This window comes from Geospiza fortis, unplaced genomic scaffold (assembly GCF_000277835.1).
Source record: "Geospiza fortis unplaced genomic scaffold, GeoFor_1.0 scaffold121, whole genome shotgun sequence".
Classification (NCBI taxonomy): Eukaryota; Metazoa; Chordata; class Aves; order Passeriformes; family Thraupidae; genus Geospiza; species Geospiza fortis.
In genome coordinates this window covers 1,343,532-1,365,319 of record NW_005054346.1, presented here as the reverse complement: position 1 = coordinate 1,365,319, position 21,788 = coordinate 1,343,532, and the positions used below count along the sequence as shown (strand labels likewise).

At 39.3% G+C, this 21,788-nt stretch overlaps 1 protein-coding gene across 1 annotated transcript in view; it reads right to left on the bottom strand.

Moving 5' to 3' along the window:
* The window catches only part of NCOA2 (nuclear receptor coactivator 2), a 178,756-nt gene that overhangs the window by 6,853 nt on the left and 150,115 nt on the right, over positions 1-21,788 (bottom strand). The window contains exons 13-22 of the mRNA XM_005423029.2: positions 18,574-18,783; positions 16,599-16,814; positions 15,840-15,969; positions 12,663-12,828; positions 10,504-10,782; positions 9,562-9,639; positions 8,874-9,030; positions 7,918-8,095; positions 5,476-5,674; positions 55-144 (exon numbers count right to left, since the gene is read on the bottom strand). Coding sequence (XP_005423086.1) covers positions 55-144; positions 5,476-5,674; positions 7,918-8,095; positions 8,874-9,030; positions 9,562-9,639; positions 10,504-10,782; positions 12,663-12,828; positions 15,840-15,969; positions 16,599-16,814; positions 18,574-18,783 — 1,703 coding nt within the window. The remainder of the gene's footprint in view (positions 1-54; positions 145-5,475; positions 5,675-7,917; positions 8,096-8,873; positions 9,031-9,561; positions 9,640-10,503; positions 10,783-12,662; positions 12,829-15,839; positions 15,970-16,598; positions 16,815-18,573; positions 18,784-21,788) is intronic.

Below are 21,788 nucleotides of genomic sequence, written 5' to 3'. Positions count from 1 at the left end.
CACTCCAACCTCAGTATATTCATAGTTCTGCTGCACCTTAACCCCATTCCTTACCCGTGCTGCATCTCCGTCCTGCTTTATCATATCCATTCCAGGCAGCTGGTTTGGAAAAAGATTGCCTCCCCTCATAGCAGGATCATTAACCTATTGGTAACAAGATATGAAGGAGAATGAATGAAAAAATATCTTGGGAGGAGGGCTGGGAATTCAAAAGAAGCATTACAGACCATTACACTACTTGCATGTACCAACACTCACTCCTGAGATGATGCTAAAGTCAGGGAAGTGACTGTATAGCCAGGCACTCCTCTTACACAGCATGTATTTGACTTATATTATTCTGCTTCACAGTCAAAAACAAAGATTTCATTCCTGACACTATGACCCTTATGCATTATTTTAAAAAGCAGGTTCCATAAATTATGCCAGTGTTATCTGAAGAGGAAATCCCTGCTATCAAAGTTCTGAAAGCAGAAATATGTAACTACCTTCCTAACCTCAATAACACATGGCTCTGCTGCTTGCAAACCACCATAGACTTTTTTCAAAGCCTGATGAGATAACATGTAGGCTAAATTATACCAACTACTGACTCGGTTTTAACAACACTTCTGTTTGCAAGCAATGGGAGAAAGGTAACATTAAATGGGAAAATGTGCAGTGGCATGCTTTCCTAAAGGATGGTCTCCACGATTTTCTGAACACAGTCACAGAAAAGTTAAAGGTATGTGTTTCTCCACAACCAAAAGGTCTGTCATGTGTACTTTGCCAAATTTACAGCATGGCTTTCTCAGTGAAAGGATTAATCTCACCATGTAGGAACTGGCATAAAATACAAAACAGAGCCCTTTCAGCAAGGTTCTGAAATGTTAGAAGAAACAGTTTTCCTTACAAGTTTAACAGGGAAAGAAAGAAACCTCTTTCTAGGAAGACTTTCTTGAGTCAATTCTACTCCCTCATAGTAGATCCCATTCTCATGACACTCCCCCTCCAGACATATATATTGTGAAGGTCTTGTCTCAGCCTTCTCTTGTTGAGGAAGACTGTCTTGAATTCACCACATGAAGTCTTCTCATTTCAGGTCCTTCTGACTGTTATTTCTGTTGCTAGTCACTGATTTTGAAAAATACATTCATATGCAACCACCTAAAGATTGGTTTCCAATTCTGCCAGATACAAGACTACAATTAAATGCGAAAGATTAAAAAATTAAAATATTTTTGCCTTAGGAATTTTGACTCCAAAGAAATTAAGTGCTGCAAGCCTCCTAGTGATGTTTTCTGCTCCTTGAAGTGGAGAGAATTTTAAACCTGAATGTGAAAATTTAAATCAGAAGGGAAGAGAACCACATTATTTTATTCAGAAAGAACAGACAGCTTTGCAGCTCTATCTACATGCAACTGATGAATCCATGTTTAAAAAGTGCTTTCTGCTACTAATCAATATTCATTGGAATGTGCAAGCACAAATACCTTTTCTGATTGTTTAGTAGACAAAGGGAGGTAAAAATGAAAGCAGAAATAAAAAAATTGTATCCTGAATCAACAGCAGTTTTGGAACCAAAAGATGACTGCATGATTTGCCTCATGGCACTTACAACAGGTATGGAAAAGGAAAGTGGCTCCAGGCCACAACAAAAGGAACAAAGGCATCAATGAAGTTTCTATTAAAGAATCTCTTTGCCCATAAGATGCAAGAATCCTGATCAACATGGTATCAGATATTAAAAAAAAAACCCAGCCCAAACTCAAAAAAAATAACAAAAAAACCCCCAACTATTTTGTTATATGAATGCATTTGCTTCAGAAGGCCTTAAAACACCTGACATTAACTTTTCTGACTGCAAAAAAATTCAATTAGAAAAGTATGGAGAAGGACAAAGAAATTGAAAGGTTTTTATAATTTTCTGAAGAAAGGAAAATTTGTGTTATCATATATGAAGTCTGACTAAAAAAGAGCAAATATGTTTTACAATTCCTTTGCAATTGAGCAAAATTAATAGTCTCCCAAAAAACAAAGTTATATACAAGGTGTATAACAAGTAAAGTTTCCTACCACTCCAGAGCTCCTTGAATCTGATATACTGAACACAATCAAAATACCATTTCAAGATGACTCTTCTTAAATGCCATAATAATTTTGGCCTGGGAGTACTGCCCTGTGCAGATTAATACACAACTACTCTGACTGGACTTCTAAACAGGGGTTTACATCAGATAGTGAAAAGCCTCTTTTCTTGCACAGGTTTCAAACTGCTTCTTTGATAGCTCAGTAAATAGCACAGATCCATGATGCAAAATAAGTAATGGGCAAAAACCACGGCAGTAGTCCACTGTGCCAACAAGAAGATGAGGACAAGGGCATAGTAAGATCTCTGAATGGTGAAACACCAGGAAGGTTTACTTTCTTGATGCCTGGGAAAGCTGTTTTGGACAGGAGGAACCTGCAGACCTGGCAGCGAGCATTTCAGCATTCCTGGTAGCAGCCTCCTAGAAGAAACACTAGTAAGAGCAGCCTGAAGAGATTTAATGTAATTATAAGAGAGAAGATAGTAATGAGAGAAGATCTCATTCCTCAAATATATAAAAGAGCCTGTAAGTATATATTAATTACCAAGCCCATTTTGGCCACAATCTTTTTGCTTGGTGATGCTGGGAGCCCAGGTGGTAAACAAAAAAAGTTGGAGGTAACACAAGTATGATCAGATAGACACCAAACTTAGTATTTCTGAACTCTGGATGTATCTGTCTGATACAGCATAGTGCCACAACAAGAGAGGAAAGTGAACCAACAAAATCTGTTTGGTACCAGCAGTAATACACCTGCTTCTCATGTGGTAAGTCAGTCCAGGCACAGCTGTTTATTATTATGTAGTAAGATCTTACTTCCAAAACCATCCAAGAGTAATAATGTTTTTTTCAAAAGCTAGAGCACATTTGCAGAGAGTAACAGTGAATCACTGTTAGTCTCACTGTGGTTAGAAAGAGATCAGCATATGGAGTTCAAATTATGTATTGTAGAATAAAAAGTGACACTGAATAAGTAAACAGAAATGTAGGTGACAGTATAAGAAAACCCCAAAGAATAAATGAAATGGCAACAGTCAGCAGAATTACAGAAAATACAGTCATTTTGAAAACCATCAATTAAAAGTTCAGCACAGTCTAGGTCAATTGCTAAATAAAGATGTCACTTAAGTAAAACACTATGTCCTAAAAACAGGAAAAAAAGTGTCAATTTTAGTACTCAAGTATACATTTTTAGTTACTTGTGTTTCTCAAGAAAGAAAATGCAAAGCAGTACAGCACATTCCAGAGGACTAAAAAGTACTGTCTTGTGGCCCAGAATGTCCCCTCAGCTGTCAGCTGGCCACCTCTGACCTAGACCAAGCATAAAACATTTGCTTGCAGATGACACAACGATGGAGTGGTAAATGAGGAGGAAAATAGGCCACTGTTACAGAATGAGCCACAGCACTTTGCTTTAACAAACACAATCTAAGAAATGCAATTTGATGGAGACAGGAGGGAGGCAATACTCCTGGGAACAAAGAATGCAGGATTCATCTATGCAGAATGTGTTGATGAGAATTTGGGGGACCATCATAAGGGCTTCAGTGTGACATTGTCACCAAAAGAACCAAGGCAACCCATACACTGGAAGAGAAATTACAAGCAGAACTTGACTCTACACAGTTTTGGTGCAGTCACTGTTAAATCACTGTCTCTGGTTACTCCATTCACATTTCTAGGAGAAGGTTACAACAACAGAGTTTAAAGTAGATGCAAAAAAGAGGCTGATGGGCTGAAACCCAAATGTTGAGATGGATAAAGAACCTTAGCTTACTGGAAGTTAGATAAATGCTATCTTGAAACAAGATCTTGTAGTCTAACAGGAAGGAAAAGCAGTGTGACAGCTGTGCCAGGGGAAACAGTAGCCTGCATTGAAATCTTTGAAATAAAACCAGATCTCTTTCCACAATGCAGTTTGCAAATTCAGGTTCCTAAGAAAAACTGTGTAGCACAGGTATGCTGAGAAATCAGATCGGATCATAACCTTTAAACCCTCTTTCTTTTCTTTTTTGGTTTTACTGCTGTTTTACTACAGTAAATGTGTGCAACTCTATTAGCTTGGTAACTAATAATAAACAAAGTCTGCTATAATTTGGCTTAGCAACTGAGAATATCAGAGAAGGTGACAGATTTGGGAGTATCGAAATTACTTTGGGTCACCAATATGTAGCAGCTGTAAAGGACAAATGTGATCTGCAGCTATATCTGTCAGAGTATTCCAGGAGAAATGGGGAAGAACTACTGTCATGCATATGGCTCTGGTGCTTAGGAAATACTGATTCCAACTAGAACAGCTGCAGGAAAGCAAAGGGAGTTTAAAGCCTAAGAGATTGAAAAACCATGGCTTGTTTGGCTTACAAGAAAAACCACACAAAACCAAAAACTAAACAAAAAAAAATCTACCCAAACTAACAGCAAAAAAAATAATGTTGATAGAATCTTACTAAGACACAAGAGAAGAAAAGAGCTATTTAAGGTAAATGACAACATTGGAAAAGCAAATACTCTGTTATCAAATTTAGGCTGGAAAAAAGTCATACATTAACAAGGCATCAACATAACCAGCTTTAAACTAGAACACTATGGTATCAGAAAAAAGTTATAGCAAGAGATCTCTACAGCAGGATATGTTACCTGAAGACACAAGAGATTTCTTAGAAATACTGGCAGGAAGGCAAGTCCATAATTTCAAGCCTGTATTTTTGAACAAGCTGAAGGTCAGCTTTGAAACAAATACATGAGGCTGTTAATTAATAAGATTTGTTTATCAAACACTTAATCATGTACTGAGAGAGTTTAATTGCAGGTTGACAAACAGAAATGTTTTCTTATTTCAGATATCCTAAGTAGCAGTATCAAACAAGAATGAGTGTGTAAACATCCTCTCAGCAGAAAAGAACAGGTTACTTACCTATTGATTCAGCAACCTATTTTATATGCACCACATTACAAAAAATGTGCATTTAGTGCTTGTAAAGTTGCCACATGGATAGCTCTGAAAGCTGATTGAATATTTATTGTTTGGGGCTACAAATACAGTGGCAGTTGAAGCATCTTCCAAACCCTGCCCATACAGGCAGCTTTCACTCTTCTCTCTAGGAAGCAGCTGTCTGACATCCACTTTCACTGTTGGAAAAATCACCAACTGCAACTGTGCCACAGACACTTACCCACTGAGAACAGGAGCTACCATCAGCATGTGCTTCCCATGGAAGTCCAGGAGCTAGCTACAGTGCTCTCTACCTCACTGGTCACCTTGGCTATTTGAGTGCAGAACTAAAACCAAAGCCCTTTTATCACCATTTTTCAAGACAGCTAGTAAGAAAAATGCAGTGGACCTGAAAAACTACTCAAAGTAAAAGCAAATCCTCTAGCTTGTCATCTCACATCCTTAGATTCTCACCTGCTCAGGACCCATGGAGGACAACCCTGATGTAGGCACAGAGGTCGCTGAGGTCATGCTGATCTGCCCTGTCATCTGGTTCATGTTGTTCATACCACTTGTGTTGGTTGCCATGGATACACTGATATTCATGTTATTGTTGTACATGCTGGTGCTTGCTTGCTGCCCAAAATGTGGTGGGGACTGTTGTGAAAACATGCTACAGCAAGGAATGGAAAAAGCAATGTGTCAGACTTAGAATGCTGAAGCCACTAAAAAACTTCTTAAAATATATCTTAAGCTAGAATTTGTATATACTGTCATCTATTCCAACTTCAAAGGAAAAACTAAATTTCAGCTGCATTAATCTCTAAGGAGTAGATTTTCAAAATTTAGGGTCCCATGTCTGTGTACAAAAATGCATGCCTTTGCATGTGAAACTATGGCAGAGTACAAATCTGTTATGCATGTGCAAGAACAGCCAATTAGCAGTCTAAAGGAGCTGTGTATGTATTTTAAAGTAATGTTTGGAGGGAGAGGAAAACACCTTTAACCTCCAGTGTTAGCACAGTGCAGGACTGTTGAGCTAAAATTGAAGACAGGGTAAGAAACTTTCTTTTTTGCAAAATAGGCTATTTGCATATACAAATACCAGATTTGCACATACAATTATGGCAAGCGGGCTCACAAATATAGACATGCAATTGTGCAGGAATTTATTTACTAGGTCTTTGCGTCAGGTTTTGAAAATGTGGCACTGTAAGAAACAGCATAAAGTCTAAGATAATTACCATCTATGTTTCTTTAAGGGCATTTCTGAACAACTTACGGGGGAGTAACTGTGGGAAACCTCATCCTAGATTTTATTCAGTCCAAATACTTTCTGGACAGTATCTTCCTTCCCACTGAAAGCCATATGAGAGACTTCTTCACACTTCGGAAAATGCACTTCACTGTTTACACATCAGTCTCTTCTAGTCTTTGAGCATAATTCAACAGCCAATGAAGGAATTATTACTGACAATGTGTCTGTTTAGAGGACTTGCATTAGACTGAAATACTGGAAGGGCTGCTGTGTCTCAGTATCAGTGGCTGACTTTCCCTTCCCTGTGAAGCACTGCTTGCACAGCTGAGGAAATCTTTCAGGGTTAACACTCAGTCTTGCACTTGGGTACCCTGTTAGGCTATTGCTGTGCACTCTATGAGACCTGGTGCAGTGCAATGGCATTCTGGGCACAGGACCAAACCCAGAAAATCCCACCATTCTCCTCCTTCCAATTCCATGTCTTTTCAGGCCACCTCACCCCATTTTTAAGTTGTTATCTGGACGGCTGAAACAGTACACTACAGATCATTGTGAATACTCAGTGGCTTGTGTAAGCACATTTGACATGTCTCTGCTGTAGAGCTGCAGTTTAGCAAAGTCAACCATTGGACTTATGGAGCTGCCCCTGCTGCCATTTTTGGCAGAAGCCATGACAGTGGCAGCTATGCCTCCTGCAGATGCTTCAGGAAGACCGTGAGGATGAGGCATGGACAAGGATGAGGAGAAGAGATAAATCAGCTGCTTTAGCGGGAACTTTACTTGGATTAGCCTCATCGCTAAAATACTGGTGTTTTGGGTTTATTGAATCTTTGTCATCTAGCAGGAAAAAGATTTGTTGCTGTGCTAGGACAGTAAGCCTGAGAACTTCAGGATGACAAAAGCACAGTGCTAGAGACAGCTGTGTGCACCCCAGTGCCAACTGATACAGGCTGTACCTGACAGCTCCTCCCATATTCCAAGGAAAAGCTCAGATCGCTGCCATCTGGAAGCTCATTGCTGCCTACTAATAGTGTTCAACATCCAACCCATTTGGTTTGGACAGACTGATTATTAGAGCTACACCCACTGGGGAAGGGGCCTCAGCTGAAAAGGTGACTCCATGCGTGAGGTATTGCTACAATGCTGTCAGGGAATGACAGCTATATGCTGACCCCCAGCATGTGCAAGGACTAATGGGCTGAATCTGGTTACACTCCAGCATTTAAAGTGGGAGATGATAATCCACTCACTGCAATTCCAGAGCAGCAGAATGCATAGGCTCTGATTTAGCTGATCCAGCCATGTAGAAAGCAGTGTGGGATGAAAATCATATGCAGAAGAAATGCACCCACACAAACGTTAGGGGCTGGAGCTCACTGTGCAGCACAGGTGCTTCTTAAGGGCACACAGTGTTTGATCAGTTACGACAAAGCAATGCATTGTGTGGATGCAGGTCTTTTAGCTATTCACTCACTTTCCCTTGTATGAAGACAGAATTTAAACCCATTTGTCAAGCCAAATTGAAAAGAAACCTCTTTTAGGATAGATAGTTTGCAACAAACACACACACAGTTACATAAAACGAGCCCATAGATAAGTGTAGACCATAAATGACCCCATTACTCTGTGTGCTCATTTCGGTTTTCTTCTGGATTTACCTGTTACCACCCATATTCCCTTGTGCCCACCCATTCATCTCCGTAGAGGACTGATAGGCAGGATTAGCCTGAGACTGCTGAATCATGGGGCTTTGAGTGTGAGCCAGCCTTGGTGACATCAGTGGACTCTGAGGAGTGGTGGCCCCTGTGAAGCCTGGATCAGGCTGCTGACTAATACCTGAAGAAGAAAATGAGAAATTTACCCACTGTACATTCAGAGTTAAAACAAACCAAGAGTTCATGCCTGCAAATGTGTCTTTAACAAGTCTTAATTTTATCATCTGGTAAGAGTAGATACCAAATTTAGAGTTGGATGGACATAATTTGTTATATGAGCAGAACTTTCACATGACATATTATTTAATATAATTATAACATAACTTATACAGTAGGTATAAATAAAGAAACTGTATAACAATAACTGTATGGAGGTAACAGCCCAGAAAAAAAGTGGTTTGTGGCTTTGTAAAACAAAGAAAGGAAACTGTATTAATTATATTACACATTGGGTTAGGGGTAGGAAATGGAATGCCTTATCTAAACTAAATGGTATCTAAACTAATGGAATGCCTTATCTAAAACTGATTTGTATTACTTAAACTGAAGAGGTTTTTGTTTAGTTCACTCAAAATTCAGAGTCCATCAAGCAAATACATACACACATATATGTGTTTGCGTGTGTGTACATGTATTTATCTGCATATATCTATATATAAACAAACACACACACTGCACTTCTGCTGCTGCTGCTCAAAGAAAGAGCAGTGCTTGGAGAGTAACTGGTAACTTGGAGAGCTAGGAAAGCAAAACCTCCAAGGGCTCCAAACTGCCATGTTTTCCACTGTTCCCAGGGAGCCAGGCAAGAGCCTGTGGAGTGGGGGCTCAGACCCAGCACTGGGGGGAACACGGGGGAGTAAGGACTGACAAAATTCACTGAGGGGAAGTGGAACCAGTACCGTAGTTTGGAGGAAATGGGAACTGCTGTGCGTTTGCCTGCGGGATGCGCGGGTTGCTCATGGTTGCCGGGATGCCGCCAGTGGCCACCATGCTGGGGGTCATGCTCAAGAGGATCTCCCGCTGCCTCTGCGCCAGCATCTGCGCGTTGATGGGGCCCTGGGGGAAACCACCACCACCCATCCATCAACAACCCTTCCAAGGCAACCCAGCCAGCAGAGGCATCTCCACTAGAGCAATCTCAAAGATTCCAGCTTTTTTCCCCCCCATATCACACAACTAACAGAAATACACAGCAGGAGAGAATAAACTTGCTAATGCTTCTGTTGGGAAAGACTTCCAACACTGCAAGAGTCACTGGAATAATACCAGTGTTTAAGGCTGCAGGGATCTGTATTTGCAGTGACTTGTATTTGCAAATGGAGCAGCTCATTAAAAACACTCATCTTTAGGAAATGAGAAGTATGGTTAAAAATGCAGTTATAGCAAATCTTTATTAAACAATCATCCATCCCATGTAAAAATGGGAATGACTCTCAGAAATGAAACAGCAAAATACACCCTATCACACAGACTGCAATATTTGTATTGAAATTGTACTTGCCACATAGCATAACTATTGCATTATATTGGGTCAAGAAAGCAAAAAAGGAAGCGACTTTCTTTTTTAAAAGGTATTATTTTTCTCACCTGTGTTGGCACTCCAGTTCTCAAAGACAGATTCATATTGGAGACGCTGCTGATCTGATTTATCAGTGGCTGCCGATTCTACAGAGAAACAAAACCAAACCACCCCAACACCAAAACCCAGAGGTTTTTAGAAGGAAAGGGAAAACAAGAAGTTTTACACACAAAGTCATACAGATATACTTCCCTGATCAGCTGGTCTGTAGACCTAATTCTACATATCCAAGCAGTGACTAATTTTCCTCCTCAAATCCTACTCCCATTCGCAGAATGCTGCTTCTTAAAGAGATAATACAGCATAAAAATAACAACACAGGCACTGTGCTGCTTATACCAAACATGCTCCCTTCATAGCTCCTGTTCTTTTTCACTTTGGGATTGGGCTGTTGAGGTGTACTCCAAATTAGACCTTACCCTGATGACTGAAGGCAGAAATGATCTTTCCTCCTTAAATACCATAAGCATTGATATCTCACTGATAGTACTACAAACCTATGTCTTTAAAAACAAAATAAGAAACAAGAACTTAATTCTCAGAAGCTGGCCAAGTGAAAAAAAAGGATATAGGATGTAGGTAATAGGCAGCAATAAAAGCAGTTAGATTGGCAGAAGAGTCAAGATACAGCAAATAGAAAAAGACACATATAACAAAAAGCACCAATGTAACCTTGGTCAAAGACTTCGTGAGACCTAGACTTAAATACTAGATTTAAAATCTAGACTTAAATAAAAAATTCTTGTATTGTATTATACAAAGAACAATGTGAAGGTGCCAAAAAAGAAGATCAAAAAAGAGAATGCTTAAGGCACTATCTTGTCAAAACTCATTGTGGCTCCTGTTAGATTTTAGCTTAGAAGTAGAATGAAGCAAGACCCGCTCTATTTGGAGCAAGCTGACCGTACGTGCCACCCAGGAGAGAGAGCAGGGCATGGAAGGGGCCATACCTGCTGTGCCTGGAGCCGGTGCTGCAGCTGGAGGCGCAGCTGGTTGGGCTGGTTCTGCACGATGCCGGCGGGGCGCAGGCCGGGCCGGGGCTGCATGCGCAGGGCGGTGTATCCCGGGCGCTGCCCCATGCCGTGGAAGCCCGGCTCCTGCATGGGCGTGTAGCTGCCCTGCGCCATCTGCGCCTGCGCCGCGTACTGCTGTGAGAACACTGGAGCCTTCTGCTCCAGCAGCATGCTGGACTCCTGGCTCGGGAACGTCTCGGGGTCGACAGCTTGGCTCTGCAGAAATACACCAACAACAGGAACAGTTGGTGGGACACGGCTTTCCAGAGGATTATACGGGACTAATACAGACAGCCTGCGAAAACAACCTTCTAGGGGTGGGAATGTTTTGAAACAGAAAATTACATTAGCTTTCTTTGCCTCAATATAAAACTTGAAAATAAGCAGAATTGCATATTTGAGTATCAAAATATATTCATGGAGATAAATTCCTCGTCTCTCTTTTCCTTTGTTATGCTGGTTTTTTCTTTAAATAAAACCCCATAATCTTTCTTGTGTTCTTTACACAGACACTGCATTACTCTTCTAATGAATAAAAACCTGAAATGACAAATGCTACATCAAAATCTATAAATGAAGTGATGCTACCATATTTTTGCCATTGAATCTGAGATAAATTCAAAGGTATTACAAATGAATAAGTAGATTTTTATCAGTATCTTTAAACAAAATAATGACTTCAAATAAAGATGCCTGAAACTATTACAGAAGCTAATGTGAACAGAGTGCCTAATTCTTTCAGGGCACTTTTGCACTAACTGATTATCCATTAGCATAAATAAACTAACACAATTCTGAATTCAATTCTAGATACTCCCCTAATATTTGCTCTAGCCAGAATAATTTTATAGCTTATTCCACTCTGACCTTGAAAATGAAGTTAATCTAAATTTCAGAGCCCTCATGAAAGAAAGTCTTTAAGCTGCTGTAAAATGTTCGAAGGCTATTTTAAAAAACATGTTTTAAAATGAAGCAGTCTTCTTATCTGCAAGATCCTTTAACTGTTTCCACTGAATTATTAATTAAATAGAAACATATTTACTGCTTAGCTTGAAATAAACCATTATTCATATTTTTTGGTGGTGGCATTCCAAAACCTATATAATATTGCATGAAAGTTTCATAGTGCAAAATTGAAGTTCACCAATAAATTCTATCTCCAGCTCTACACCTCACTGACTTCTGTGTTGTACCAAATAGGCTTGGAGATAGCTTTCTCATGTTCAAAGCAGAATTTCATTGGTCCTATTTCATATCTAAAATGCAGAGCTAGTTCACAGCTATGCTCAGGGTGCTGATGAGTGCTGGGGAATGAAATGGGTATTGCAGGTTCCTCTGAGAATATTAAGCCATTGTACAGACATATAACAGGCATTGTACAGACATATTGGAAATAAATTTCTGATGCCAGAAATGTCAGGAACTAACTTTTACTCAAAATATTTCCACTCTTACCACTTTTTTTTTTTTTGCACCATATTAGACTGAAACAGGCAAGAATCATGTGGAAGTCAACAAAAATGACTGTGGGGAAGAATGGATGGAAAAGCATAGAACGAAGTGTAGCAAGCATGCTCGAAATTTGAAAAACAATTACAGTTTAAGTGCTTGCAATGGAACCAGCTGCCTCAGATAAATCTCATCCCTTAACACACATTAATCAACTAAGGAAAAAACCATGGGTGAATTTACACATCTCGGGTTTGCTAATCCAAAAGCTTGTTGTCCCCATCACACTAAACTCTTGATCCTGCTCCTTGGCTCCTAGGTCTTCATGCTCTTATTTTCCTCTTTCTGTTGCTGGCCATGATCTTACCTTTTGTCTCCCTACAGCTGTTCCTCTGACCACCATTTTTTAGTTTTGGTCAGTTTAGTTGCATAAAGCAGGTCAGAGAGGGAGATCTAGGTGAGGGTGGCAGGGGAGAGGAAGGAAGACTAAACCAGGGGCTGAGGGCAAGTTTTCAGGTGACACTGAGCCATTAAATAGACCACTATCCTAGCTTGCAAGAAGTGTTTTCCACTTTTTCAACTCCACCTTGACAACATATTTTATAAAAGCAATATCTAATACATGCAAAATACCATGTCCAGTATACCTGGCTCACTAGTTCTGGTATTCCTAGAGCCCTGTCGATTTCTTCTAAACCATCAAAATTCCTTAATGCCATGTAAAGCTGATCCAGGAGAGCACCCTCATCACTTGGTGACTCTGATGAAGGATGATTACACAAGAGATCATCTGGTGAGCTGCCGAACGGTTGCCTGTGAAAACATGAACACAGGGTTGGTAAACAGCTGCTGGAAAACATGAAATAATATCAGAGGATTAGTACTCAAAGTGAACTATCAAGTAGAGACAGAAATTATTTTAATTGCTGCCAGTTTTGGTAAGAAAGTTATTCTGGGTGGAAGTTATGCTACCCAAAGAAGTAACTAAATGACTAATGCCTGTAAAGACCCTACAAGTGTGGTATACCTGACAAGCAGGAAAGCCCAATAAAGGTAGCCCAAGTGCTGACTGTGTATTACAGGGTCAACAGAGGAACTGAGAAGTCAGTATAGAATATAGTCACTGAAGACAGAAGGATAAATAGCTTCTAAAATTTTTAAAACTAGTTGTAACTATTTTTAAAACTAGTTCTAACTTTGAATGTCTCATGTCAGATCAAGTATACTACCACAAGTAGTACTCATTTCTATAGACTCTCCCCTTAGCTGGTTTTCTGTCACGCTAAACAAGCCAAAGGGGTCACAGACGGGTCCATGGATTATGTGAGCTCTCAAAAACTGAACATCTGAAAGAGCTGGGCAGAAGCATGAGGGAGCATGGAGAAAAGGACATTCCCCTTTTTACTTGCAGCAAAACACTGCATCAGCTTACCCCAAATGCACACTTGGGTATCAGTTTATACACTTGGTTATGGCCCTTGGAAGGGCATCAGCAAGAACTTGGGTACTGTCAGGCAGCATGTGATGACTCTATAAATCCTGCTTACCTCACCCCTGAATTTGTATGCGAAGCACACTTGCAGTTACAAAGGGAGAATAAAGGTTTGTTATAAACCCAAAGGACAAAACTTCCTGAGAAACAAACTAAATCTGAAATAACACCTTATCTGCAGCTAAATGACATGTTTTTGTTCTGCAGTTCACACACATGCCCTGCTTCACACACGCTAGCACAAAACTGCAACAGAAAACAAAAAGAGCAGAGCATTCTGCAGCCAAGGGCAGCTACAATATGCACATCGTGGAAGAATCACATCCCAGATAATTACTCAGAGACAACAAAAGCTGTCACCCATGGAGGGAGGAAAAGCACTGTATGTGAACCCTTTTTACACGTCTGTTTAGAAAAAACAAAGAAACATGTTTGTGTATTTAGTTTCCACAATGAGATATATGGTTGCCATGGAAGTCTAATCTCTATGTCAAAGCCAAGCAGGAGAGCTGCATCGTCAGGCTGCACACGGAATGAACTCAGTGTGGCAGGCAGGAAAACTAATAAAAATATATTCTTTTTAATTGGATCCCAGACAGTTAAAAAAAATTAGGAAGGATATATGACACACCTTAAAAACATTGCAAAGTATTCATCAAACTCATACATATAGAAATTTTTCTAACTCTCATAGATGAAATTATAAATCAGCAAAAAGGAAAGAGCAAAAATAATTCCTTTGATTCGAATTGCTTACAAACGCTAAAGCTAACTTCTAAGAAGGGTTCTATTATACGGAAAAACAGTTGATGAGGCTAGCAAAAAAACCTCTTTGAAATTGCAAATGAGTGTGAACACACATGTAAAACATTTGTCAAATTCTCCATATTAAGAAATGGCAATTACTTACAATTTCTCCATTTCTTTTATATACCCCAATGAAAATTTTAATTTTGAATTTAAGAATTATTTTTACTCATTTAATACATGGCAACCATCAGATTACAAAAATAGCAGTCTTGGGGATTAATAAAGCAAGAAATGGCAGCATCAAACAATGAATAGTCTCTGGCTGGGGTGTAAATGATCAAAATATTGTTACTTTCAGATGCAATGCAATGGGAATTTTTTCCATCTTCCAGCTATAAGGATATTAACTATAAGGAAATAAGGAAATTATTCAGCTATAAGGAAATTATGACAAATGCAAAGGTAAAAAAATGGAAGAATTAACTGCCTGGCTTGCTGCCCAGACATGACCCTGTATTTTCTTTTAATGTGTAGTTTTTAAAGTGAATAATTCAGTTATACAAACACTGCATTTTGCATATGGATATGCTAACTGAGGGAAACATCAGGAAACATCTTGAAAAACATGGAATATAACAAAGAAAATGCCACATATATTTATGGATAATATTTTTGGGCATCCTAATGAAAACTAAGAGAATGTAGTCAGAAGATAAACATTTTTTTTTCAAACATACTTTTTTCCCAAATGTATCCACCTAATTTTCTTTTCAGTGATCCCTCAATTTACTACTTACACAATTGAAAATATTTAAACATTTTCACTTGCTAGTCCATTTTGCCTTCCTTAGACATTCCACATATACACAGTCTCTCTAAAGTAAGCTGCAGACCTTTTGGAGAACACAGGGCTCTTTTTTAAGGAGTGTAAGCTGCTTATAACAGTTGTGCCATCATTTAAAGTCTTGATGATGAATGAAGTTATGAATATATTACATATGAGTTAATGACTTGTGACCAAACTGCACTTCTGATTACCTGAGGAGGAGCTAACTTCAGGGAAGAGGTAGCCTTCCTTTTACTTCATCTTTCCTTCCTCCTCTTTTACAGAATTTAGGTCAATTAAAAGAACCCAAACAAAACATAATTAACCATGTCCTACATCACTTAAAATGCTACCCTGCTGCAGGAAGTGACAGATATTATGACTACACAGTCATGGCTAGTACTACTGGCACTCTTCCACATTTAGTGTTAAGTGTAATTGTTAACAACAAGAACAGCAAAATCAGACAGAATCATGCTCACGTTAACGCTCCAGAGGTGAAAAATGGTGCAACTATAACTCAAGCGCTGGCAGCATTCACTGTGATACAGAACTTTCAATTCATTCAGCACATTACACCGCAAAGAGAGTATTTATAAATATTACTGGAACACACATAGATTTCATAAGCACAAAATAATACAACAATTGAAGTGATGTACATTTGGTGAATGTTCTATGCAGAACTTTGTTTCCACGAGGTGTGTAAATTATAGGCCTGCAAAATCTGTGTTCTGATGTGACACCAAGACTCACCTGTTCTGATTACCAAAAGTTGCCTGCTCTATAGGCAAGATGCTGTCTGGCCACGGCGCAGTCTGATTTGGAGGTGCCTGCTGTTGGCTATACTGAGGTCCTCCTATGTTCATTTCCAATTCAGATGGCCCTAATCAAGAAAAAATAACCATATAACTTTTCTGAAGAGAAGCTATTTGCATGTTAATTCTTTCAACTGAGTTACCTGTGTTACGGTAAAACCAAACTAAAGCATTAAGACTTCAGCAATATTACACTTAAAAGCAATATTATTCCTTTGTTAAAATTTGCTTTTAAATCTTGAGAAAATATGAGTATGCAGAAAGTGGTTCAAAATTATAAAATAGCAAATACAACATCATAGATGCAAAAATGAGTAAGACAAGCATAAGAAAAAGACTGTACATAGAGTCAGTATTATAATGCATTTGCTTTAGAAGTGTCCAGGAACAATTATCATTCCACAGCATTTAGTCTAAAAAAACTCCACAGTCTTTAGTGAACCAAAGCAACTTCATGTCCTCTTTCTTTGGCCACACAACTGTGGAGCTACAGAGTAGCAGGAACTGTCCATCTCAAAATTTGTTAAAATTCAGCATTTTAGACACCTTCTTTCCCAGATCCACAGGAAAATTTCGCTGTGAAATACAGCTCTTATCGAATCTATACATGAACTGAGGATTTCTTTCTTTTTTTTCTCTTGCTTCATCTTTAACAATCCAGTGTGCGCCAAAAGGAACAGCTCCAGGCGTGACTTACCCATATTCATGACCTGAGATGGAAGCATCTGCCTTGGGCCAGGCTGGCTGCTGGGTCTCAGGGGGATGCTGGCCGTGGGGTTGCGGATCATGCCTGCTTGCACGGGCCGGTTCATGGCGCCGGCCGTGGGCGCGCAGCTCACCCTCACCGCGGGGGCCTGGCTGCCCCAGTCTCCAGAGGCCATGGCAGGCCGAGGGGCATTGCCACCAATCATTCCTGTGCAAAAGCCAAACACACTCAGGCACCAGCACATGATCAGAACAGCCTTAACACCACTGCTGCCTGAGGAGCTGCATTTTCAGCAATACCAATGCAGCACTTTCACTCAAAGCACTCTGTACCACCACAATTGCCCATCCAGATGTGCAAAGCTGCAGAATGATGCCTTACACTGCTTAGTTGAGGGACTGGAGACTGTGATACATCTTACAAGAGGAAGACTCTTTTATCATTTCTGAAATGCTGCTTGGGGTAAGTGTTCCCACATGTGGTCTGCGACAGGTGCTGAGGGTGTGTGGATAGCCTGAACTTCCTTCCTCAGGAAATGAATCACGTTTGCTGATGGGTGTCAGTGCTTTACTTTCCAAGCGCTAAGTGAGAATGGGGACTTGAGTAACAACGTGCTAACACTAAACACACTTACAAATTAGAAGGATTGAGTATCAATTTGTGTTCTGCAAACATCTTTTGGTGACTTCTTTCACTTGGAACCCAGAGCTTTCAGAGCTTCAAGGCTCACCCAGATAATCTCAGACGAATGTACACTGCAGGGAAATTACTCACAGGAACTTTCCGAGAGATGCTGAAGTTCATTACCGTTATTAGAGGGGAAGTCCTCCCACATCTACTGTAAACAACTGATACGTTTTATTTACACTTGGAATATATAGAATACTACACTCCGACAGTAGTTAAAAAGCCTCAAGCAAAACCAAACACAAAAATCCCCAAGGCCCAAAGATGGCAGTCACAGTTATACATTTCAATTTTATACCAGTCAAGAGAGTAGATAAAACACTGATTTCAGGTTGGACTAGTGGTTCAGATTGGTTTTTTCAGTTGCATTATGCAAAATCCCTAAATGAATACTAAAAGCCACACAAACAATTATTACTTATCAGTTCAAATATTTGGTGGCATATAACCAGAGAAAAACCCTCTGAAGAGTTTCAGCTGCTGTACAAAATTTACTTTAGTGTTACATCCTCAGGTTCAGTCCATTTGTGTACATATTCTATCAGATGAAAGATGTGCTGTGCTAGAGCAAGGCAGGGATACAATAATATTCTCTAACTTGTATACATAAGATAAATAAAATCCTCTAACATGTATACAGAACATGAAAGTAAGAGGACACTTGAAAGAATGCAAGTTGATCTCTAAACTGCTTAAATAAAATACTTCAGCCTTTGGCTGCATGTCTCTTTTAATACTGATGCCAACTAAATACACAAATTTGACACCAAATAGCCAGCTGAGAGGATTTACAATGCCCATTTATTTACTCAGAGGTCTTACAGTGGTTGTTGCACACTTGCACAATCTCAGATTATGCACTAGTTGAAATAAATCCATCAACCAGACTTTTCTTGTCAAACAGGCTATATGTTTGTTCCTTATTAGGTGACCATGTTGTTAATTGCAACATTTGATGGTTCTCAAAAAGGAGCTAAGCCTACTAAGTAAAGAATAATTGAGGGCAAAGCCAACATCATAAGGGCAACAGTATTGCCCATGATTTTGTTTTGAAAGACTCATCTCTACAGGTAGGTAAAAAGCAGTGCATAAAAGGCAGGACTAAAAATATGCAGACAGAGAAATTAAAAATAAATATGACAATTCATAACATCCCACAAAACAGACTTCATGGAGACTAATAATCTGCACTGGTATTAACCCCAATGTTAAGCTGCACATGCTATAGCCTGTTACTCAAGTGTATTTGAAAAAAAAAAAAAAAGGAAAATCATCTTACCTGCGCTGCTGTTGCCCAGAGTTCCTTGACTTCCTATCATCCCTTCATTCCTGCCCATCAGTCCCGGCTGAGGTATCACTGAGTAGGGGCTACTCGTTCTTATGGGTGGGAAAGTTCCTGCACCTGTTGGGTTCTGCAGTGTTATGTCAAGTGGTAAATTCTGGTTTGGTAATAACCTGCCCAGCTGCCCTGCTCGTGGGTTATTAAAAGCTAGACAGGAGAAGCAAACAAAAAAAAAAAAAAGCAAAGTTAAAAGAATGGAAACTTCACTAGGTTAAAAAAAAAAAAAAAAAGAACCTAGACACAATTAAAGCTCTTGGGCTCAGCTATTTAATGTTGCATAATTTACTCACTCCATATCTGTCTGAGAAACATCCCTTCTTGACATTTAAATATAAATTTCAAAATGGAACATTCTGACACTAAACACAAACCAGATATGATGTATATTTAAAAAAACATTAAATTATGCTAGTTAACTGACAGAAGAGCCACTACAGCAAAATATACCACTATGTGATGTGCATACTACTGTCAATTAATCTTATACCTAGTAGGACTGTAATTGCATGCAGATGCCATCCTGAGGCAGATTGTTAGGAGTTATCTCAGTTTGGACAGTTTTCCAGCACAAGCTGTGCCCCTGAAGAAGTTTTCAAAATTAAGAACAGACTGACTCTATATTGGATCCCACAGCCCCATTTTAACATGTCCCTCTTAAATTTTTGGGTTTTAAATTTTTTGTCATTAATTAAAAGAAATACTTCTGTGATTCAGCAACAACAAAAAACCAGCCCAGAATCAGAGTTCTGCCACCATAATATTCTGGTAAAAAAAGAACCATCCTTGATGGTTACTGCCACCTTTATGTAACTACTTTCTTCTGGGTTGTGCTTTTAAAATCAGCCTCTGCAAATAAAACAGCAGACTGCTCAGCAAAGTGAGTTTCAGACTGTGACTGGCAAGCATCTGGCTCAGCTGGTCTTTGGGCAATGTTCCAATGCATGAAAGCATCCTCTCTATGCTCAACTAGTTCTCAAACATGAATCAAACACTGACCTTGTAGCTTTGACTCCACTTCCAATCATACCCATGAAATACATGAAAGTAAATTAAACATTTTTGTGAAAATATTATTTGCAATACTTTCTGATAGCTTCCCCTAGAAGAGGCACTTCTCCATTTTTGTGTTCATCACATTACCGAGAAGTTAAATTAATACTTTCTTATTTTAGATTGAAGTAGTGCTACTTTTGAATCTGAAAACTTAGATGAGGTTTACCAAGTTTGTTAAAATGCACAGAAATATCTCACAACAGAGGTCTCTGACTTTTATTTTATAAAACCAGACTACAGGAACTCCTTGTGTTTTTTTTAATATAAGTTCTCTGTCAGCCGTAATTGCTTATATGTGTGTACTGAAAATCACATCACATACGCCTAACTCCTAACCATGAGATTTAAGTTTTGTCTTGTCTGCCTGTTCAACTAAGCAAACAAAACTTATTTATGAAGCAAAAATTACTTTCTCAAGATTAGGGGTATCACAAAGTCTAAGGACTGAAGCAAAATTAAACTTCAGTGACAGTTTCAGAACAGTTTGCTCCAGAAGTTTGACACATCACATAGATAAATGAGTTATTTTATGTGCAGCTTTGCCAGCATCAACTAATATTACAAAAAGGAATTCTGGAAATGCGGCAGAAAATAACAACACAGTTGATGAGCTGTGCTGGGGCTTAGATCACATCACCTCCTGCTTATTCTACCCTTTGTCAGGATAGGACTGAAAGAGGCTCCATATCCCCCATGTAACAGACTCTAGCATTTTGGCAGACCTAACAGCCTTTCTATTTTTCAACAGGCAAAAATATTTGTCTGTTGAAAATAAATGTAATTCCTGTAAAATTAAAGTTTGTTATTTCATCAGAAAAAAACCCCCATAAAAAACCCCAAATCTCTTTTGGAATTGCATATGATTTAACATTCATTCTACACTGCTTTTTTGTGAGCATATGAGAGGCCCCTCACTTTTTCTGTGGACCTGTTTTCTGTGTGCTCTTCTACTGAACACAAGGCACAAGTTCCTAGGGGAATCAGGCACAGACACAAGACTGAGTCAGGGGAAAATATTTTAGGGTTTTAATTTAGATGGGAAACAGGATGCTGCTTTTACAGAACTGCTGCTAACCATGAAGCCACTCTCATTTACAGTCATACTGTTACTGTAGTGCCAGTAGCTTTAAAAACACATTTAAAGCTAGGCTACCCCTAGAAAGCCAGAAGGCTGGAAGGAACAAATAGACCTTACTTCAGGAAGAATATGCTGAAGACTTCACATGCACAGAGATTGCCTTCTAAACTTTTGAGGTGCTGCTGTTAGTACCTCCATACTCACAAAAGCAAGTACATTAAACCCAAGCATCCTTCTCTGAGCAACACGGATAAGAAGTGACAACTTAAGAATCTGAAGTGGCCTTAATATGAATTTACACACTAATATTCATTGATAGAATATTAGTATTTATCTAAACATTTCTAAATAATTTGAGTGAATCTGAAAGTGGCTCAGTGTTAGTTTGTTATTATCAGAATGCCTAAAAATATTATCTCAACTCTATGTTTTATAAGAAAAAAACTCAGAGCACATCTAACGAAGTAAATAGATGCAGCCATCCAGCCAACAGGAGCCAAAAATGTAGCAGTGCTTTTTCATGCTATTTTATTCAACATTAGTACTTGATAAGACTTGTCTTGCTTGCTTTCCAGTATATTATGATGGCAAACCAATGTTTCAATGCTGATTTGTAAGCCGATTAATAAGGTTAAGGAAAGCCGTCAGCTGGAAGTGACTCAACTAAAAGCCACAATCTCAAATTAAAGTTGGGCATTCTTAATCTTCTGTCCTTCTATTAATCTTGTGGTTTTAGAAGAAGACTCTTCTTCATGCTTAGAAAAGCTGCCAGGAAGGAACAACCTGCATCGCAAAAAGATGCACGCGCTCTCCGTGCCAAAGCCCTCCCAACAGCAGTGTCACCTGTCACCCCAGGAGGGGATGTTTGATTTGAGGGTACCCCTGAAAACGTCTCTGGGCGCACAGACTTCCAGGGTGTGTGAGCTAGACACAGCTCCCGTGTGCCTGGAGCTGGGAGGACCGCAGATGGCGCTCTGTCACCACACAACACCGCCCAGGACCGGGAGCTGCCCAGTTCCTC